The sequence below is a fragment of the Hypanus sabinus genome, chromosome 24, assembly GCF_030144855.1.
Source record: "Hypanus sabinus isolate sHypSab1 chromosome 24, sHypSab1.hap1, whole genome shotgun sequence".
Classification (NCBI taxonomy): Eukaryota; Metazoa; Chordata; class Chondrichthyes; order Myliobatiformes; family Dasyatidae; genus Hypanus; species Hypanus sabinus.
In genome coordinates this window covers 31614193-31631115 of record NC_082729.1, presented here as the reverse complement: position 1 = coordinate 31631115, position 16923 = coordinate 31614193, and the positions used below count along the sequence as shown (strand labels likewise).

General features: G+C 49.7%; 1 protein-coding gene across 2 annotated transcripts in view; it reads right to left on the bottom strand.

The window, feature by feature from the left end:
- Nucleotides 1-729: 729 nt before the first annotated feature.
- LOC132380781 (uncharacterized) overlaps nucleotides 730-16923 on the bottom strand; it is an 82998-nt gene continuing 66804 nt past the window's right edge. For both annotated transcript variants that reach the window (XM_059949773.1, XM_059949772.1), the window contains 2 exons: nucleotides 2337-2454; nucleotides 730-1500 (listed from right to left, as the gene is read on the bottom strand). In XM_059949773.1, coding sequence (XP_059805756.1) covers nucleotides 1372-1500; nucleotides 2337-2454 — 247 coding nt within the window. In that variant the 3' untranslated portion in view covers nucleotides 730-1371. The remainder of the gene's footprint in view (nucleotides 1501-2336; nucleotides 2455-16923) is intronic.

The following is a 16923-nucleotide window of genomic DNA, read 5'->3' as shown; positions in this document are numbered from 1 at the left end:
TCATATACCCCTCTTCTCCCTATCCCTCTCCCTATCTCTGTAACACCCCTTATCCCTCCCCATCTCTGATCTCCTCCCTCCTCTACAACCCTCCTGCCTCTGTTACACCCTCTCTCCACTACACCCCTTCCAGTTTGTGACCTCCTCCCCCTCCCCTACAACCCTCCCTCCTCACCTCGGTGACCCCTCCTTCTCCCACACTCCTCCTTGTCTCGTAACAACCTACAGCTCCTACAACACTCTGTATCCTCATACCCCCTTCCTCCCAGACACCCCTTTTCATCTATGACTCCCCTCCCTCCCTTACAAGTCTCTTCATCACTGTGACCCACTCTCCCTATCTCTGTAGCCCCCCCCCTCTCCCGTACACCCCTCCCCTTTTTATGTAACTATCTTCCTCCCCTACATCCGCTCCCATCTCTGTAACCCGCATCGGTCCCTCCACCCCTCTGTGTCTATGTATATCCCTCACTCCCGTACATCTCTCCTCATTTCTCTGACTGCACCCCCCCCATACCAGTCCGCATCTCTTGTCCTCCCCTCTTTGGGATTCTTGAGGCCCCTGCCATTTCTAGACAGGGTGTACGTGGGGAGGACCGGCTCCCTGAAGGCCCACAGGCCAGTGGACCCAGAGCACAATGCCTCACGTCATGTGCTGTGGGTGAAGTCATTGCAAAGAAGCAGGTAAGTCGGTTACAGAGAAGAGCTTTGAAAAGACACTGAGGGTGATAGTGATCGTTTATTTATTGTGTGAAGCCCGCCAGCGCCGGGGTCTGGGTGGGAGAGCAGGGAACCTGAACTCTTGCCGCTGGTCTTCGGATTGGCCATCCCAGGGAATGGGACAAGGTGTCGGGATCGATGACTCCCAGCCAGGGCTTTCGGGTCCTGTGCTGGAGAGTCCCTGGTCCGATAGATCACAGTCTTGGAACCACCAGCTTTAATCTCTATCTTCCCACTTCCTGAGGGCTCTCCTTCCTACGGAGAGGAGGTGGCATCGAGGGTTGGATACGTGAGTCAACCTGCGGACTATGACTCTCAGAGACTTGAAATATACGATTATTATTTCTCTTAATAGTAATTATTTTGTAACAACCTTCTTTTCTGCTATCATAATTATATGTGCTGCATATGACTGTTGGTTCTCCTTGGCCCTGCAGGAATGCTGTTCCATTTGGTTGTATTCATGTGTATCATTGAGTGATGATTAAAGTTGAACTTGGACGTGGAGCCTGAAGTCCTGTACTTGGATCTGAAACTTTGGACCTGGATTTGGAATTTGGGCCTGCAGTCTAGGGTTTGGTTCCACTGAGCGGGTGAGGCAGGACACCGAGGGAGAGACTCCGGCTGGGGGGCTGTATGGCTCTGGCTCCCTCACTCTTGGGGCCAGCTCCTCTGGCTGGAGACCCCGATCACACAGCAGGCCAGTCGGAGACCTGCATTTCCATGCTCTGCGCTGCCGGGCATGTCCAGGACACCCATGTCATCCTCGTTCTCGTGAATCTGTCGCAGGGAACAAGAGATGGGTGTTAGTGGCAGGAGTGTAGAGCACGTTATGAGCAGGATGCATGGTTGTACTGACCCTCCGACAACACCCTCCTCCACGACTCCCTCCCTGTTTCCATCCATCCTCCTGACCCTATATTCCTCACCATCTCAATGACACCTTCCCTCCTCTGCACAATCCCCTGTCTCAGTGACCCCCTCCCTCCCATTCACCCCTCCCTGTCTCTGTGACCCCCTCCCTCCCCTACAAAATCCCCTGTCTTGGTAACCCCCTCCCTCCCATTCACCCCTCCCTGTCTCTGTGACCCCCTCCCTCCCCTACACCTCTCTCGACTCTGATCCCCTCCCTCCCTACACCTCTCGCTGTGTCTCTGACCCTCTCCCTTGACTACACCCTGTCTCTGTGACCCCTCTCTCCCCTACACCTTTCCCCCTTCTGTGATCAGCCCCTTCCTCTACACAACTCTGTAGCCCCTCCAGTCCCTACACACCTCCCCATCTCAGTGACGCTCTCTGGCCCCTATACCCCTCAGTAACCTCTCTACTAATATAAAAATTTCTCCACATTGACCCTCCCGCAGTGAGCTGCTGCCTCTCTGTCCCTCCCGCAGTACGGTACTCCCTCATGCCCCTCCTGCAGTGTGGCACTCCCTCACTACCTCTCCCTCAGCACTCATAATTGCTTGCGGCAGATCCCTCCAGGGAGTTTATACCTCGGAGTTGAAAGCACTCTGTGTTCTTTGAATGGGGGAGGGTGCTGTGAATTATTCCCCACTTTCCTGCTTTTATGCATCAACAACCTACTAGGAGAAATGTGAAACGCCCTCACTCACCACCACAGAACGGCCAATGATTGAGTGAGGCCCGTGGAGATGCAGGTGCCTTTGTGCTTTTGTTTGGTAGATGTTTCCCGTGGCGTTGGGTCGAAAATTCCCCAGGTCTCCTGCGTGACTGTAGGAGGAATAGAACAAGACTGAGAACGTGTCGGCTCCCGCAGACTCTCCTGGGTTAAAGGACATCAGTGAACACAAGTGCCATTCTTTCCTCTAACCCGCCATAGACATTTGCCCTTGCGTTAAACATCACAGTTTGAAGACCTGTTGGGTGAGGTGTCGGGGCAATGGGTGCTTGGAAGCAGAGGATGGGACGGGGGGGGGGTGGTGGTGGGAGGGGGTGACTGTAGCAGGGGATGATGAGGGAGGCTGAGGGTTACGGGAGGGAGAGGGAGATGGGAGGGGGAAGAGGTCTAGAGGATGACTGGAGGCAGAGGGTTACGGGAGGTGGTAACAGCAAGTGGAGGTTAAGTGGAAGAAGAAAGAGGGTGACGGGTAGTGAGGGTGACGGGAAGTGAGGGTGACGGGTAGTGAGGGTGACGGGTAGTGAGGGTGATAGGAAGTGAGGGTGACGGGAAGTGAGGGTGACGGGTAGTGAGGGTGATAGGAAGTGAGGGTGACGGGAAGTGAGAGTGACGGGTAGTGAGGGTGATAGGAAGTGAGGGTGACGGGAAGTGAGAGTGACGGGTAGTGAGGGTGATAGGAAGTGAGGGTGACGGGAAGTGAGGGTGACGGGTAGTGAGGGTGACGGGTAGTGAGAGTGACGGGAAGTGAGGGTGACGGGTAGTGAGGGTGACGGGTAGTGAGGGTGACAGGAAGTGAGGGTGACGGGTAGTGAGGGTGACGGGAAGTGAGGGTGACGGGTAGTGAGGGTGACGGGAAGTGAGGGTGATGGGAAGTGAGGGTGACGGGTAGTGAGAGTGATAGGAAGTGAGGGTGACAGGAAGTGAGGGTGACGGGTAGTGAGGGTGACGGGTAGTGAGGGTGACGGGAAGTGAGGGTGACGGGTAGTGAGGGTGACGGGTAGTGAGGGTGACGGGAAGTGAGGGTGACGGGTAGTGAGGGTGACGGGTAGTGAGGGTGACGGGAAGTGAGGGTGACGGGTAGTGAGGGTGACGGGTAGTGAGGGTGACGGGAAGTGAGGGTGACGGGTAGTGAGGGTGACGGGAAGTGAGGGTGACGGGAAGTGAGGGTGACGGGTAGTGAGGGTGACGGGAAGTGAGGGTGACGGGTAGTGAGGGTGACGGGTAGTGAGGGTGATAGGAAGTGAGGGTGACGGGTAGTGAGGGTGACGGGAAGTGAGGGTGACGGGTAGTGAGGGTGATAGGAAGTGAGGGTGACGGGAAGTGAGGGTGACGGGAAGTGAAGGTGACGGGTAGTGAGGGTGACGGGTAGTGAGGGTGACAGGAAGTGAGGGTGACGGGTAGTGAGGGTGACGGGAAGTGAGGGTGACGGGTAGTGAGGGTGACGGGAAGTGAGGGTGACGGGTAGTGAGGGTGACGGGTAGTGAGGGTGATAGGAAGTGAGGGTGACGGGAAGTGAGGGTGACGGGTAGTGAGGGTGATAGGAAGTGAGGGTGACGGGAAGTGAGAGTGACGGGTAGTGAGGGTGATAGGAAGTGAGGGTGACGGGAAGTGAGAGTGACGGGTAGTGAGGGTGATAGGAAGTGAGGGTGACGGGTAGTGAGGGTGACGGGTAGTGAGGGTGACGGGTAGTGAGAGTGACGGGAAGTGAGGGTGACGGGTAGTGAGGGTGACAGGAAGTGAGGGTGACGGGAAGTGAGGGTGACAGGAAGTGAGGGTGACGGGTAGTGAGGGTGACGGGTAGTGAGGGTGACAGGAAGTGAGGGTGACGGGTAGTGAGGGTGACGGGAAGTGAGGGTGACGGGTAGTGAGGGTGACGGGAAGTGAGGGTGACGGGAAGTGAGGGTGACGGGTAGTGAGAGTGACGGGTAGTGAGAGTGACGGGAAGTGAGGGTGACGGGTAGTGAGGGTGACGGGTAGTGAGGGTGACGGGAAGTGAGGGTGACGGGTAGTGAGAGTGATAGGAAGTGAGGGTGACAGGAAGTGAGGGTGACGGGTAGTGAGGGTGACGGGAAGTGAGGGTGACGGGAAGTGAGGGTGACGGGTAGTGAGGGTGACGGGTAGTGAGGGTGACGGGAAGTGAGGGTGACGGGTAGTGAGGGTGACGGGAAGTGAGGGTGACGGGTAGTGAGGGTGACGGGTAGTGAGGGTGACGGGAAGTGAGGGTGACGGGTAGTGAGGGTGACGGGAAGTGAGGGTGACGGGAAGTGAGGGTGACGGGTAGTGAGGGTGACGGGTAGTGAGGGTGACGGGTAGTGAGGGTGATAGGAAGTGAGGGTGACGGGTAGTGAGGGTGACGGGAAGTGAGGGTGACGGGTAGTGAGGGTGATAGGAAGTGAGGGTGACGGGTAGTGAGGGTGACGGGAAGTGAGGGTGACGGGAAGTGAGGGTGACGGGTAGTGAGGGTGACGGGAAGTGAGGGTGACGGGTAGTGAGGGTAGGTCTGGAGTTGTGTTTTGTTATTGGAAGGCTGTGTACTTCGGGACTGGTGCTGAATCCCGGCTACACACTCTCCAGATTTCAATACGGGTGGCGGGGGTGGGGCTGACTGGGCACAGCCGCGGCAGATGCCTGCTGATCCTGACGAATGGATCCTGGCGTGCTTTGGGAGATGGAATGGGTGCAGGACGTCGGTGTCGGCGGGGTGCAGTGGGTAGAGCTCACATCTGTCTCTGTGTGGTGTTTACACACTGTTGCAGCCGTGCACCTGTTCTCTATCAGCTTTGTATTCTCGGTTGTGTTCGCTGTGTTTATAATGGTGAGTGGTCACAGGAGCGGGGGTGGTAAGAACGAGGGGAATAAGTTGAGTACTAGTGCCTTTCTCGGGGCTGTTGGAAGCCGGGGACCGGCGGATGTCATGTCTTTTGTTGGCCGCTCGATTTCACTTAGTTTCATCGCTTCAAGATTGTATGTATGTTACTTGCTAATAAAGGATCGAATTCAGCAGTTCTCTAGCTCCGACAATCGCTATCGGTGTGAGTGCAGGGGGCATCCTACGGGTATTACAAATCTGCAGTGGCAATTGGATAGTTAGAATTCGCCGCACACACACACTCTCTTCCAATGATTGTGGGGGCTTCCCTTCGGTGCTCCAGACCCCAACCAAATCCCAACGTGGTGGTGGGTTAATTAGCTGCTGGAGATTGTCCGCAGTGTGAGGGGCGGGCAGGAAATGATAGATTAGTGTAGTGGGCTGTTGAGGGTCGATGTTGACGAGGTGCCCTGTACATTATCTCTCCATCGTAACACAGAGAACCAAAGCCACCGTTCCCTCTACGCTGCGCGGTCGCGCGCCGGCGGAAACGCTCCCGCGTGCACACGCTTTCCTGCCGCGCGCCGGCGGAAACGCTCCCGCGTGCACACGCTTTCCTGCCGCGCGCCGGCGGAAACGCTCCCGCGTGCACACGCTTTCCTGCCGCGCGCCGGCGGAAACGCTCCCGCGTGCACACGCTTTCCTGCCGCGCGCCGGCGGAAACGCTCCCGCGTGCACACGCTTTCCTGCCGCGCAGCTGGGATTTTCTTTTACTATGAAATGCCGAGCGGTTCTCGGGCCTCGTAACCATTTCCTGCTCAGCGCCGCGGTTGCTTCGCGCAGCTGTTAGAGAATCAGCGGGAACGCTTTGTGCGTCCAGGCATCACGAAGCCGAGACTGCGGGTAGAGAGCGTGGAGATGACGGCACACAGGAGCCAGGGAGGCTTGAGACAACTTTTTGTGCCATGGCTGGAGTACTGGTCAGCACTGTCAGTGATTGTACTGAAGGGAGTGCAGAGGAAACTCACGGGGTTGTTGCCCGGTGTGGAGTGTTTCATTTACGGAGGGGCATTGAAGAGGCTGGGTTTATTCTCTGAAGAGGTGGAGGAGGCAGAGTGAAAGAAGACCTCGTGCTCCCGGTGTTAATGGCTTCCGGCCGGTTCCAAGTATCGATTATAACCGACGTTTCTGCCAGCTTCATCAGGGATGATTCATGCCTGGGCGTGTCTCGTCCGGTGGTAATGCTACCCCGTACTTCCACCCTCCTGATTGGTTAGTCCTCATCCAATCCGGTTTCTGCTCCCCACCTTGGGTCATGGGTTTCCATGCCTTCATCGCGTGAGATAGGTGGTGAAAGAGGAAGACTGGATGCCCCCCATGTCGGAACTGAACACCACCCCAGAGAGACCACGGACTGTCCAAATTCTGGTCACCACGTTACAGCAGAGATGGGACCCAGCGAGAGGACCAGCATGTCCCTGTCAGGACGGACAAGGATGACAAGGCTTGAGAACTTTGGAGAATCAAACATCTCTGCGGGTAGAATCACACATCTCTGCGGGTAGAATCATACATCTCTGCGGGTAGAATCAAACATCTCTGCGGGTAGAATTAAACATCTCTGCGGGTAGAATTAAACATCTCTGCGGGTAGAATCACACATCTCTGCGGGTAGAATTAACCATCTCTGCGGGTAGAATTAAACATCTCTGCGGGTAGAATTAAACATCTCTGCGGGTAGAATTAACCATCTCTGCGGGTAGAATTAACCATCTCTGCGGGTAGAATCACACATCTCTGCGGGTAGAATTAAACATCTCTGCGGGTAGAATTAACCATCTCTGCAGGTAGAATTAAACATCTCTGCAGGTAGAATTAACCATCTCTGCAGGTAGAATTAAACATCTCTGCGGGTAGAATCACACATCTCTGCGGGTAGAATTAACCATCTCTGCAGGTAGAATTAAACATCTCTGCGGGTAGAATCACACATCTCTGCGGGTAGAATCACACATCTCTGCGGGTAGAATTAACCATCTCTGCGGGTAGAAGTAAACATCTCTGTGGGTAGAATTAAACATCTCTGCGGGTAGAATTAAACATCTCTGCAGGTAGTCTGAAGGCACTCACTCAACGATTCAGGAACACCTTCCCTCTGCCATCAGATTTCTGAATGGACATTGAACCCGGGGAATCATGGAAAAGTACAGCACAGGAACAGGTGGTTTGGCCCATCTAGTCTATGCTAAACCATTTAAACTGCCTACTCCCCTCTGCCTGCACTGGGATCATACCCCTCCCATCCACGTACCTATCCAAACTTGTCTTAAACGTTGAAAGTAAGCTTGCATGCACCACCTGTGCTAGCAGCTCGTTCCACTTTCCCACCATCTCCCAGTGCAGAACAGAATACTACCTCACCACTTTTTCAAAAATCTCTCTTTGCACTATTTGTTTAATTTAACTTTATATTTACTGTATTTTGTAGTTTTTTATGATTACATAATTGCAATCGACTACCACGTAACAATAGATTTCGTGACTTATTAAAGCTGATTCTGATTCTGACACAGACAAAGCTGTCGATGGGTGCTGCAGTAATCAGCAGCTCTGGGGATCCCGACCCTGCAGAATCCACACAGACGGCTGATACGGCAGGACTCCGGGCGACACCGACTGGTGAATTGCTGATACTGGGGAAGGTTGTTAGAGTGTTCAGCAGGGCCTAGCCCAGCTGGAAATGTAGGCTGGGAAATAAAGGTGGGTTCAGATGGACGAGGGGTTGAGGCAGTAAGTGGTGGTACCCTCAGGAGAGGAATCTAGAAATGCAATTGCGCAGCTTCCTGAAATGGCAACGTAGAAACATAGAAAACCTACAAAACAATACAGGCCCTTCAGCCCACAAAGCTGTGCCGAACATGTACTTTAGAAATTACCTGGCCCTCTATTTTTCTAAGCTCCATCCAAGAGTCTCTTAAAAGACCATATTGTATCCACCTCCACCACCATTGCCAGCAGCCCATTCCATGCACTCACCACCCTCTGCATAAAAAACTCACCCCTGACATCCCCTCTGTGTTCACTCAGTCTTTTCTCATAGAGCACACTCCCCAATCCAGGCAACATCCTTGTAAATTTCCTCTGCACTCTTTTTACAGTGGGGTGTGGCCAAGTGGTTAAGGCAATGGACTAATGATCTGAAGGCTGTGAGTTCGAGCCCTAGCTGAGTTAGTGTGTTGTGTCCTTGAGCAAGGAACTTAACCACGCATCGCTCCAGTCCACCCAGCTGAAAATGTGTACTGCCAGTTAACCTCGCGATAGACTGGTGTCCTATCTGGGGTGCCTGATGAGACTTTTTTAACTTTAACTCTTTCTATAGTTTCCACATCCTTCCTGAAGTGAGGTGACTAGACCAGAACTGAGCACAGTACTCCAAGTGGGGTCTGACCGGGTCCTATATAGCTGCGATATTACCTCTCAGCTCTTAAACTCAATCCCATGGTTGATGAAGGCCAATATACCGTACGCCTTCTTAACCACAGTCAACCTGTGTAGCAGCTTTGAGTGTCCTATGGACTCGGATCAACGTCCCTCTGATCCTCCACACTGCCAAGAGTCTGACCATCAATACTATATTCTGCCATCACATTTGACCTACCAAAGTGAACCACCTCACACTTATCTGGGTTGAACTCCATCTGCCACTTCTCAGCCCAGTTTTGCATTCTATCAATGTCCCTCTGTAACCTCTGACAGCCCTCCACACTATCCACAACACCTCCAACCCTGTTTCATCAGCAAACTTATGAACCCATCCCTCCACTTCCTCATCCAGTTCATCTAAAAAAATCACGAAGAGTAAGGGTCCCAGAACAGATCCCTGAGGCACACCACTGGTCACTGACCTCCATGCAGATTATGACCCGTCTACAACCACTCTTTGCCTTCTGTGGGCAAGCCAGTTCTGGATCCACAAAGCAATGTCCCCTTGGATCCCACGCCTCCTTACTTGAGGGGCTGGTAAAGAACATCTATGGCATACATAGCAGATGTGTTGAATATAAAAGCAGAGAAGTCACATGTAACTTTGGCAAGGCCTCGGGTGGAGTATTGTGTGTAATTGTGGTTGCTACATGATAGAATGGTGTGGAGACTTTGGAAGCCGGGTCACCGGGAATGGAAGATATAAGCAAGAAAGCCACAGAGCAATAGATACAGGCCTTCAAGTCATGCCAACCATGGTTCCCACCCAGCTAGTCCCAATTCCTCCAAGCCCCGACCCCCACATGATTCCTATAAGATACTCTTGTACAGTACCTGCCTCAACTGATTCCTCTGGCAGCTCGATCCACACACTCAACACCCTCTAGGTGAAAAAGTCTCCTCAAGTCTCCTTTTAAAACTTTCCTCTCTCACCGTAATTCTATGCCCTCGGGCGTTAGACTCACCTGCGCCGCGGAAAGGCTGTTAACACCACCATATCATCACCAGTATGTGCCACGTCGTATGACGTGGGTGAGCATCGTCTATCACCACGATTGTTCTTGGCTAATTTTCCTACAGAACTGGTTTCCCGTTGCCTTCTCCTGGGCAGTGTCTTTACAAGATGGGTGACCCCCGCCATGATCGATGCTCTTCGGAGACTGTCCGCCTGGCGTCAGTGGTTGCATCACCAGGACTTGTGATCTGCACCGGCTGCTCGTACGACCTTCTCCCGAGGCTTGGGACTCTCAATGGGGGTGGGGGGGGGGGGTGGCCCAAGCAGGTGCCACACCTTGCTCAAGGGTGACCTGCAGGCCTGCGGAGGGAAGGAGAGCCTTACACTTCCTTCGGCAGAGACGCCACTCGCTGTACTTTCCTCAATTATGCCCCCCCCCCCCCCCCATCTCCCGGTATTAGCCACTTCTGACCAGTGGGAAAAGCCTGGCTGTCCACTCTATCAAATCATATCCCTCATCCTGTTTCACTCCAAAGAGAAACACTCTAGACATGTCCGATCGAAGCACAATAATCCAAGCAGGAACATCCCAACTACAAGCGTTGAGATGTCACATGAAAAGGCCGGAAGTAACGTGGAGGGTGTGCAGCTCAGTCAATGGTTGTTCTCCCGATCTCAGCGGTTTACTAGCAAACATTTTGTTGAAGGAGGGCGGTCTGGTGCCGCCCCCTAGTGTTCGCTGGGCAGAAGTCAACCTGTACTGTGATCTCCGGCGTTCATGGAGTCTGGGTCGGGTCGAATATATTTTCTGACAGTATCTTACTGATATCTTACACGTACTTGCTATCTTTACGTGTTACGTGTGCTTTGTTCTGTTGAGTGACTGTTGGTATTTTGTTTTGAACCTTTGTCCCGGAGTAACGCTGAATGTGTTCATAGATTTAATTATGTATTTATTGAGATACAATACGGAAAAGGCCCTTTTAGCACTTATATAACTATCACAGCCTATCCCTCCTAGTCTGTGCTGAACTCTTAATCTCACCTAGTCCCACCTACCCGCACTCAGCCCATAACCCTCCACTCCTTTCCTGTCCATATACTAATCCAATTTTACCTTAAATGACACAACTGAACTGGCCTCTACTACTTCTACAGGAAGCGCATTCCACACAGCTATCACTCTCTGAGTAAAGAAATACCCCCTCGCGTTTCTCTTAAACTTCTGCCCCCTAACTCTCAAATGATGCCCTCTCGTTTGAATCTCCCCTACTCTCAATGGAAACAGCCTATTCACGTCAACTCTATCTATCCCTCTCAAAATTTTAAATATCTCGATCAAATCCCCCCTCAACCTTCTACGCTCCAATGAATAGAGACCTAACTTGTTCAACCTTTCTCTGTAACTTAATTGCTGAAACCCAGGTAACATCCTAGTAAATCGTCTCTGTACTCTCTCTAATTTATTGATATTTTTCCTATAATTCGGTGACCAGAACTGCACACAATATTCTAAATTTGGCCTTACCAATGCCTTGTACAATTTTAACATTACATTCCAACTTCTGTACTCAATGCTTTGATTTATAAAGGCCAGCGTTCCAAAAGCCTTCTTCACCACCCTATCTACATGAGACTCCACCTTCAGGGAACTATGCACTGTTATTCCTAGATCTCTCTGTTCCTCTGCATTCCTCAATGCCCTACCATTTACCCTGTATGTTCTATTTGGATTATTCCTGCCAAAATGTAGAACCTCACACTTCTCAGCATTAAACTCCATCTGCCAACATTCAGCCCATTTTTCTAACCGGCATAAATCTCTCTGCAAGCTTTGAAAACCCACCTCATTATCCACAACACCTCCTACCTTAGTATCATCAGCATACTTACTAATCCAATTTACCACCCCATCATCCAGATCATTTATATATATTATAAACAACATTGGGCCCAAAACAGATCCCTGAGGCACCCCGCTAGTCACCAGCCTCCATCCCGATAAACAATTATCCACCACTACTCTCTGGCATCTCCCATCTAGCCACTGTTAAATCCATTTTATTACTTCAGCATTAATACCTAACGACTGAACCTTCTTAACTAACCTTCCATGTGGAACTGTCAAAGGCTTGGGTGAAGTCCATATAGACTACATCCACTGCCTTACCCTCGTCAACATTCCTCGTAACTTCTTCAAAAAATTCAATAAGGTTTGTCAAACATGACACAAATCCATGCTGGCTACTTCTAATCAGATCCTGTCTATCCAGATAATTATTAATACTATCTCTAAGATTACTTTCCATTAACTTACCCACCACTGATGTCAAACTGACAGGTCTATAATTGCTAGGCTTACTTCTAGAACCCTTTTTAAACAATGGAACCACATGAGCAATACGCCAATCCTCCGGCACAATCCCCGTTTCTAATGACATATTAAAGATCTCCGTCAGAGCTCCTGCTATTTCTACACAAACTTCCCTCGAGGTCCTGGGGAATATCCTGTCAGGATCTGGAGATTTATCCACTTTTAAATTTCTTAAAAGCGCCAGTACTTCCACCTCTTTAATTGTCATAGGTTCCATAACTTCCTTACTTGTTTCCTTTACCTTACACAATTCAATATCCTTCTCCTTAGTGAATATCGAAGAGAAGAAATCGTTCAAAATCTCTCCCATCTCCCTCGGCTCCACACATAGCTGACCACTCTGATTCTCTAAGGGGCCAATTTTATCCCTCACTATCCTCTTGCTTTTAATATAACTGTAGAAACCTTTCGGATTTACTTTCACCTTATTTGCCAAACCAACCTCGTATCTTCTTTTAGCTTTTCTAATCTCTTTCTTAAGATTCCTTTTACATTCTTTATATTCCTCGAGCAATTCCTTTACTCCATGCTGCCTATATCTATTGTAGACATCCCTCTTTTTCTGAACCAAATTTCTAATATCCCTTGAAAACCATGGTGCTTTCAAACCTTTAACCTTTCCTTTCAACCTAAAAGGAACATAAAGATTCTGTACCCTCATAATTTCACCCTTAAATGACCTCCATTTCTCTATTACATTCTTCCCATAAAACAACTTGACCCAATCCACTCTCTCTAAATCCCTTCGCATCTCCTCAAAGTTAGCCTTTCTCCAATCAAAAATCTCAACTGTAGGTCCTGTCCTGTCCTTCTCCATAATTATATTGCTAATGCTATTGTGATCACTGGACCCGAAGTGCTCCCCAACACATACATCTGTCAGCTGACCTATCGCATTCCCTAACAGGAGATCCAACACTGCCCCATCTCTAGTCGGTACTTCTATATATTGTTGCAAAAAACTATCCTGCACACATTTCACAAACACTAAACCATCCAGCCCTTTTACAGAATGAGCTTCCCAGTCTACGTGTGGAAAATTAAAATCTCCCACAATCACCACCTTGTGTTTACTACAAATATCTGCTTTCTCCTTACACATTTGCTCTTCCAACTCACGCGCCCCATTAGGTGGCCTATAATACACTCCTATCAGTGTTACTACACCTTTCCCATTCCTCAATTCCACCCAAATAGCCTCCCTAGAGGAGCTCTCTAATCTATCCTTCCAAAGCACCGCCATAAGATTTTCTCGGACAAGCAATGCAACACCTCCTCCTCTGGCCCCTCGTACTCTATCGCACCTGAAGCAACTAAATCCAGGAATATTTAGTTGCCAATCACACCCTTCCTGCACTTCGAGCCAGGCCGGTTGTTACGGTGCGTCACAGGGAGTGTTGTCACTGTACTGTGTATTATGGTGTGTCAGAGAATGGTTGTTACATAGTACAGTAACTTCCTGTGACACACCATAACACATTGCACAGTAACATCACCACTCCCTGTGACACACCCTAACACACAGTACAGTAACAATACCACTCCCTGTGACACACGGTAACACACAGTACAGTAACAACACCACTCCCTGTGACACACCGTAACACACAGTACAGTAACAACACCACTCCCTGTGACACACCCTAACACACAGTACAGAAACTACACCACTCCCTGTCACACACACTAGCACACAGTACAGTAACAACACCACTCCCTGTGACACACCGTAACACACAGTACAGTAACAACACCACTCCCTGTGACACACCCTAACACACAGTACAGAAACTACACCACTCCCTGTCACACACACTAGCACACAGTACAATAACAACACCACTCCCTGTCACACACCCTAACACACAGTACAGTAACAGTACCACTCACTGTGACACACTGTAACACACATACAGTAACAACTCCACTACCTGTGACACATCCTAACACACAGTACAGTAACAACACCACTCCCTGTGACACACACTAGCACACAGTACAGTAACAATACCACTCCCTGTGACACACCCTAACACACAGTACAGTAACAATATCACTCCCTGTGACACACCGTAACACACAGTACAGTAACAACACCACTCCCTGTGACACACCGTAACACACATACAGTAACAGCACCACTCCCTGTGACACACCGTAAAACACAATACAGTAACAACACCACTCCCTGTGACACACCATAACACACAGTACAGTAACAACACCACTACCTGTGACACACCATAACACACAGTACAGTAACAACACCACTCCCTGTGACACACCGTAACACACAGTACAGAAACAGCACCACTCCCTGTGACACACCGTAACACACAGTACAGTAACAGCACCACTCCCTGTGACACACCCTAACACACAGAACAGTAACAGCACCACTCCCTGTGACACACCGTAACACACAGTACAGTAACAGCACCACTCCCTGTGACACACCCTAACACACAGTACAGTAACAGCACCACTCCCTGTGACACACCCTAACACACAGTACAGTAACAGCACCACTCCCTGTGACACACCCTAACACACAGTACAGTAACAGCACCACTCCCTGTGACACACCGTAACACACATACAGTAACAGCACCACTCCCTGTGACACACCGTAAAACACAATACAGTAACAACACCACTCCCTGTGACACACCATAACACACAGTACAGTAACAACACCACTACCTGTGACACACCATAACACACAGTACAGTAACAACACCACTCCCTGTGACACACCGTAACACACAGTACAGAAACAGCACCACTCCCTGTGACACACCGTAACACACAGTACAGTAACAGCACCACTCCCTGTGACACACCCTAACACACAGAACAGTAACAGCACCACTCCCTGTGACACACCCTAACACACAGTACAGTAACAACACCACTCCCTGTGACACACCCTAACACACAGTACAGTAACAAAACCGCAGGTAAAGGCTACACAGGCTGAAAGGGAAGGGGTGGCCACTAGACAGCGTAGCAGTGGGCAGGTAGTGCAGGAGTCCCCTGAGGTCATCTCCCTCCTAAACAGATATACTGTTTTGGATACTGCTGGGGGAGATGTCTCATCAGGGGAAGGCAGCAGCAGCCGACTTCATTGCACCATGGGTGGCTCTGCAGCACAGGAGGGAAGGAAAAGGAGTGGGAGAGCTATAGTGATAGGGAATTCGATTGTAAGGGGAATAGACAGGCGTTTCTGCGGCCGCAAACGAGACTCCAGGATGTTATGTTGCCTCCCTGGTGCAAGGGTCAAGGATGTCTCTGAGCGGCTGCAGGACATTCTGGAATGGGAGGGTGAACAGCCAGTGGTCGTGGTGCACATAGGTACCAACGATATAGGTAAAAAACGGGATGAGGTCCTACAAGGTGAATTTAGGGAGTTAGGAGATAAACTAAAAAGTAGGACCACAAAGGTAATAATCTCTGGATTACTACCAGTGCCATGTGCTAGTCAGAGTAGAAATAGGAGGATATTTCAGATGAATACGTGGCTTGAAAAACTACTTTGGTTCTGTCTTCACTAAGGAGGACGTAAATAATCTTCTGGAAATAGTAAGGGACCGAGGGTCTAGTGAGACGGAGGAACTGAGGGAAATACATGTTAGTAGGGAAGTGGTGTTAGGTAAATTGAAGGGATTAAAGGCAGGTAAATCCCCAGGGCCAGATGGTCTGCATCCCAGAGTGCTTAAGGAAGTAGCCCAAGAAATAGTGGATGCAATAGTGATAATTTTTCAAGACTCCTTAGATTCTGGATTAGAGGATTGGAGGGTGGCTAATGTAACCCCACTTTTTAAAAGACGAGGGAGAGAGAAACCGGGGAGTTATAGACCGGTTAGTCTGACATCGGTGGTGGGGAAAATGCTAGAGTCGGTTATCAAAGATGTGATAACAGCACATTTAGAAAGCGGTGAGATCATCGGACAAAGTCAGCATGGATTTGTGAAAGGAAAATCATGTCTGATGAATCTTATAGAATTTTTTGAAGATGTAACTAGTAGAGTGGATAGGGTAGAGCCAGTGGATGTGGTATATTTAGATTTTCAAAAGGCTTTTGACAAGATCCCACACAGGACATTAGTGTGCAAACACGGTATTGGGGGTATGGTATTGATGTGGATAGAGAATTGGTTGGCAGACTGGAAGCAAAGAGTGGGAGTAAACGAGATCTTTTCAGAATGGCAGGCAGTGACTAGTGGGGTACTGCAAGGCTCAGTGGGGTATAACTGAGGTTATATTAATATAACTGGGGTTATATTAATAACCCCAGTTATTAATATATATTGTTTACAATACATATTAATGATTTAGACGAGGGAATTAAATGTAGCATCTCCAAGTTTGTGGATGACACGAAGCTGGGCAGCGAGCGGTGTTAGCTGTGAGGAGGATGCTAATATTGGAGTATAAAAGTTGTATTGTTTGCTGTGTAACCAAAACTACATAGTCAGCTTTGAACTTGCTATTTGCTATGCATCTATCCAATTTAGTAGAATGAAATCTTAAGAATGTAGAAGACAATGGTGTGTTAATGAGAGGCAGCTAAGAGATGTAGATTAGAACAGGATTAAGTCAATAGGTAGAAACAATTGTGGCAGATGTACGTGTGAGACGCAACTATAGACCAATTGGATATGTTAATGCAACTAAACCAGGAGATTGCTATAAAACATGCTATGTACAAGGACTGGTGGGCAATCAGCGACTAGCTAAATGATTGTCTCAGCTTTGATTTGCAAATTAAAGTTTAACCCTTCTTGAAGAATCTTCTGCATCTCCTGGTTGTTTGTGGGGCACGAGAAACCACGACACAAAGAGGATGCAGGGTGACTTGGATAGGTTAGGTGAGTGGGCAAATTCATGGCAGATGCAATTTAATGTGGTTAAAGGTGAGCTTAGCCACTTTGGTTGCA